This window comes from Notothenia coriiceps, unplaced genomic scaffold (genome assembly GCF_000735185.1).
Source record: "Notothenia coriiceps isolate Sejong01 unplaced genomic scaffold, NC01 NC01_scaffold00017321, whole genome shotgun sequence".
In the NCBI taxonomy this organism is placed as follows: domain Eukaryota; kingdom Metazoa; phylum Chordata; class Actinopteri; order Perciformes; family Nototheniidae; genus Notothenia; species Notothenia coriiceps.
In genome coordinates, this window is record NW_011350022.1 from 30856 (window position 1) to 36418 (window position 5563).

Sequence of the window (5563 nt, forward strand, 5' to 3'; positions counted from 1 at the left end):
CAAACCCCCCCCCCCCCTCTTACTTAATTGGTCTTGTCTTCTTCCATATTAATAACATTTCTCTCTACTTAAACCCCTTTGCTCTTTTCATCACTTGGTTTCTCCGCTCAGACCACCTTGTCTCCATTGGAGAACGCCATAGAGACCATGGAGTCCACCAACGAGAAGATTCTCACCATGATCAACCAGTATCAGGCTGACTGGACCCTTCCCATCAACCCTCTCTCCATGCTGCTCAATGGCATTGTGGACCCAGCTGTCATGGGCGGCTTTGCCAAGTATGAAAAGGTAAAGAATCAGCCCTTTCCTCCCCACTTTATAGCTTCTGTTCTGGATCAGATAATGGCCATTGTCATATAGATTCTTTCAAACTAATATAGGAACAGTTTATTATACCTATCACATACTCATGTATTAAGGACTATCTGAGCTGTAATGATGAAAATCATTATCATCTCCTGAGGCTTAATTACAATAAAATTGCATATTTCATTAAATGCAAAATGTTATCCATAACCAGAAACATTGTTAGTATTCATTCTCCAACACCATTCCGTGATTTCATTTCCCACCCAGGATAAGATCAGTGAGCTTGAATGTGCACATGTGGATGGAAAAGTCAGTCATTCATTAACAAACTGCCTGGGTAGGTGAAACCAAACGCCAGGATTCTTTCAATTAGTTTAAAATGTTTCTTTGTATCAGGCGTTCTTTACCGAAGACTTCACTCAGCAGCACCCGGAGGACAGAGACAAACTGCTGCGGCTTAAGGAACTCATCGCATGGCAGGTACTGAACACGCTAACCCACACTTCACATACACACCACATACTCTAGATGAACGTTCTGTTGACGCCATAATATTTGTATTTATAGATCCCTTTACTGGGTGGTGGGATCGCTCTCCATGGCAAGAGAGTGATGGAGGCCCTTCGTCCTTTCCACGAGCGCATGGAGGAGTGTTTCAAACAGCTGAAGAAGAAAGTGCAGAAGGAGTACGGAGTGAGAGAGCTGGTAAGAACAGGGGAGATGGAGAAGGAGAGCTGACAAAAAGTATGGAGAGATTATTTACTGTACTCTGTAATCCAAGATGTGTTTTTTTCTGCGAGGCTGGACACAGATCTACTCTGGTAGCACTGCGCTAATTAAGCTGCAAATGAGCTGACCGAGACAAATTTGAAAGATCAAAGTACTCACAAAAGCCTTCAAGTGTAGTGTTGATATGGGATTTGTACCTTTTAAAATTTCTCTACAACTAGGGCATGGCTCAGATGATCTGACTGGGGCTAAATGTGGTCGTTAGCTGGTGTAAATAGACTGGGCCCTTCAGGAGAGATTAAGCTAATGATGGGTATGGGGGTGCTGGGCTAAGAGTTCCTTGCTTGTGCTTTCCCAGCATTTTCTAATGATGTACGTCTGCTTTGTTTCACTGTCTATGAACCATGCTAGACAGTGAAACGAAGCAGAAGTACAGGACTACTAGTGCTTTTCATGTGTAATAATATTCTTGTTGAACTCTATTTCTAGCCGGACCTGGATGAGAGGAAGTCCACTCGTCCTCGCTCCATGCTGCGCTCCCTTCGTCAGTCCATCATCTCCATCTCCTCACTGCAGGGATCTGAATGTGGGACTCCAACCAAGCTCCATGCAGACAGGTAGCATACACATCCAACCCAGACACTGACATTGATAAACTCACAGTTGATGGCGTTACAAAACATGTTTATGTTTCACTTACAATAAATATGAAATCCACAGTTTTTCCACTGCACTATCACATCAGCCTATGTCTCCCATTTATGTAGGGAACAGCTGTGTTTGATTTATTGTACACAACTTAAATCAGCTTTTTCTCAGTGTTAAATGAAATGTTCATTGAAAAAATGGCTTTCAATCTGTTCTTTCTATATACCTTTAAGCTTCTGTAGTTGAAGAAGCTGATTCTTTACACTAGTTTTCTGTTTTGAACATTAGTATTCAATTGTGGAATGCTGTGAGCACGCGTTGTGGAGGGTGTTCATTATGTAATTATGTTATTTAATTATGTTTGTGATCAATTATGTAAAGAAAATGTAAATACGAAACATTTCTGTTAAAGCAATGTGTTACATTTTTCTTTAGTTTAGTCTAGTTTAGTTTTATAGGCAAAAGGTCAGGTGTATTTCTCATCTCACATTAGGGCTGCTCGATTATGGCAAAAATCCTAATCTCGATTATTTGGGTGAATAATTGATATCACGATTATTAAAAACGATTATCCATTTACTTTGAAAACATCCATTTATTGAAAAATGTATGTATTTTAGTATGTTTTTAACAGTTGATTACCCTGAACCTTAAGTATAATTCAACTGAAAAACCAATAAAAAAATAAAAAAATTTAAATAAAAATAATCGTTTTATTTCGATTATGTTATTTTCATAATCGTTGCAAGCCAAAACCGTAATTGTGATTAAAATATGATTAATTGAGTAGCCCTATCTCACATTGCATGTTTTTTTTAAATCACTCCAAAACTACCTGGATATGAAAAACCAAGAGTTAACCTCTGACTTCCTGCTCACCCCCTTCCTGCCTCCTCACAGGGACTTCCCCCCCGAGTCCCCCACCTCCGGGAACTTCACCCTGCCGCGCTCCAGTGGCAGCATGACTGGAAGTATATCGGAGGGATTGGTGACGGTGGGTGATGCAGAGGTCAAACTGAGGAAGAGTAAGAAGAAGAAGAAGAGGAGCAGCATGATCTTCATCACAGAGGAAAGAGAAAGGATTCATACAATGGATAACAAACGGGTGAGAGGATGATCCCGGGAGGAAAGGATGAGAGAGTAAAGGAAGTAAAGAAGTGAAAAGACAGCAAGAGCCGAGTGTGTGAGGCGGTGCTGAGCTTTGTTTGATCTCTGTCTCCCTCTAGCTGTCCAAGAAACAGGAGTTCCGCAGTGACACCAACCTGTGTGAGCCGAATGAAGGAAGCGTGTCGCTGACTAATGCCAACTCCAGATCCCTGCCCGCCATCACAGGTAATCACAATGTCTCATGGTGCCTCATAGTGAACTGTAGTTAAACCAATGAGCCAAGAACACATAAAGTAAAAATAGAAATGCACGCACTGAGAGGAAGTATTGCTTTTTCCCTGACTGAAGGGAAATCGTGCACAAGGTCATGGCAGGAATACAAACAAATTGGCAAGCTGGGGATTGTTGCAGTAATAGCCTGACCTAACACCAACCCGATGGAAGGTGGCAAATTAGGGAATCAGTCATGTCGGTAGTAATTGTTACAGAACTAGGTGGCAGTGCCATCTAGTTTATATTTCATTGTTTCGGTTACATGACCCTGCGCCTTTTCACAGTGCATCAAACTACAAATCACTGTTTCTCTGGCTTCCTGCCATCTTCGGCCAGCCAAGCTGAGCCAGCATTGACTCTGGTGTTAATACTGTACAACATCTCTGTTTAGCAGCGCTGGCTACAAGCTGTACAGCCTCGGTGAACATACACACAGTGCCACCGTGTTGCCAGAGAACACAGTTAATCAGTATTACAGCTGCAGGAGCACAATTAGTCACTTTAATCGGCCCTGCTGCAGGAGGAGGCAGAGGTTTCTTTGTAAGCTGCTAATCAATGAGACACCGACACTAAATCCTCAGTTGTTGCTCTGTGTAGGTCTGTCCTTGGCGGTGGTGGCTGGAATGGAGGATGTGGACTCTGTCAGAGCAAGGAGGGACAGTAAGAGCATGTCTGTCTGTGGGACCTCTGACAGAACAGCAGACAGGCGCTCAAAGGGCGTCATCAACCTCATCTTCAAGTCCAAGGTGAGTTCAAGTGTTTAATTTCAGCTCCACAAAGAAATATCAGGTTAAAATGTATTAACGGGACTTGACTAGCGATTTAATACTTTTGAGTAAAACACTTATCCATTTTCTTGCCAAGTCTGAAAGGGGAGGGTCTATATCACTCTGATGTGTGTATGTTAAATATATACCCACAGCCAGGGAAAGGTTAGCTTGGAAACGGGTGGAAACAGTTAGTCTGGACCTGCATAATAGTGAAAAGAGAAAAAAACTATACTTTGGTTAAGTATGCTAAAGTAAATGACCATTCCAAACTATTTGAACAGGATATGTATTGTTGACATAATCCATTCATTTTTACCCATAACTGGGAGTAACCCTGTATTTACATTATGCATGTTTGTTTGTTTCAACAGAGCTCCAAATCAGAGAAGATGTGAAGCCCGGTGACTCAGCCAGGCAGGGCCAATCATTTATGAAATGCTTATTTTTGTATTTTATTTTAACTTTACTTATCTTTACGCTTTTGTTAAAGTAAGTTCACATAAATCTGCAAGCAAAACCAAATGATGCTCTCACTCAGTCAGTCAGTCAGTCTCTCAGTCTCAGTATTGCTGTTGCCTTAATATAATTGATTGTGTCTGTCAATAAAGACTATTTTTGTGGTGTGACCTTTCTCCTGGTAATTCAAATGATTTCCAGTGAAGCTAAATACCATCTTGCAGGTTTTCAATCAATTCCGCTTCTTCAAGAACAAGCAAGCACAAACAATCCCGCAGACGTGCTTGATTAAAAAGCTTATTATACGCGTTTAAGCATTGATAGGGCTGACTGAAGGTAATGGGAAAATAATCATTCGAAGAAGCACAAAGGTTACCGTGTCCTCCCAAAGGACTTTAACAAGACACGCTGCATAAAAGCTTTACCGCTGAAACAAAAACAACAAAATCTAATACACTTAAAATGTATGGGGAGCAACAAACCTTGAAGATGGGACAAAACTGTTGGGTACTTTTAATCTAATCTTATTATTTATTCTGCATTGGTTCTAACAAGCATTCACTTTTATTTGAATGTATAAACATCAATCTTTAAGGAGTAGTTTGAATGGTTTGCTTATGGCCTCTTTGCTCTGATTCAATCAAGTTCTTTATCTCTTTGTTGTAATCACAATTGTCTTTCTTTTTTTACCAAATGTACTTGAGTAAGATTTAAAGGCGTGCTGCATTAAAAGTGCTCCAGGAGGCACAATTTCCTGAGTAACAATGTAACTGAGTTTCTGCGCTGGATAAGGAGCTTATTCACCTGTTTTCTTATATGTTGAGATATTCCTTTAATAACCTTAGTATTGTTTCCCAAGATGCATGAAACTGGGTGATTTATTCTTTTTTGGGGTCACCACAAATTACTTAATTTGTGAGTGGGTGAGATAAAAAGCACAGTGTTTGATTTGTAGGAGCCAATTGCTTTCCTAAAGAAAGTGATCGCTGAGTGAAACAGGAAGTACAGGTCTGCAGACACAGTGTCTGTTCGTCCCCCTGGATCAGAGCAGCTCTTGCTGTCCAGAGGAAAAACAAATGGATGGAGTGGTGAGCTTTCCTCCTCGAGCAGAAACAACAATGTGATATGAGAAACATTACAGCCTAAAGGTACAAAGTGGAATATATACAGCATATATATATATTTCATGGCTTGTGTTTTCTCGCCCTCACTCAGGTTGTTAGTGCTGATCATGTGAACAGTCATCCTGCAGGTACATCCATGCTGGTTCT

The 5563-nt window shown here is 40.9% G+C and overlaps 1 protein-coding gene across 1 annotated transcript; it reads left to right on the forward strand.

Annotated features, from left to right (window-relative positions):
* Positions 1 to 114: 114 nt before the first annotated feature.
* LOC104950259 (dedicator of cytokinesis protein 2-like) lies at positions 115 to 4467 on the forward strand. The gene is made up of 8 exons (XM_010776749.1): positions 115 to 288; positions 706 to 789; positions 877 to 1014; positions 1528 to 1655; positions 2587 to 2791; positions 2913 to 3018; positions 3664 to 3812; positions 4208 to 4467. The coding sequence occupies exons 1-8, from the start codon at positions 148 to 150 to the stop codon at positions 4229 to 4231; spliced, it is 975 nt and encodes a 324-aa protein (XP_010775051.1). The 5' UTR covers positions 115 to 147; the 3' UTR covers positions 4232 to 4467.
* Positions 4468 to 5563: the final 1096 nt, after the last annotated feature.

Coding starts and splice junctions, on each gene's coding strand:
- LOC104950259 (XM_010776749.1), top strand. CDS start 148: ATGGAGTCCACCAACGAGAAGATTCTCACCATGATCAACCAGTATCAG. Junction 2,792..2,912: donor ATACAATGGATAACAAACGG/GTGAGAGGATGA, acceptor GTCTCCCTCTAG/CTGTCCAAGAAACAGGAGTT. Junction 3,019..3,663: donor ATCCCTGCCCGCCATCACAG/GTAATCACAATG, acceptor TGCTCTGTGTAG/GTCTGTCCTTGGCGGTGGTG.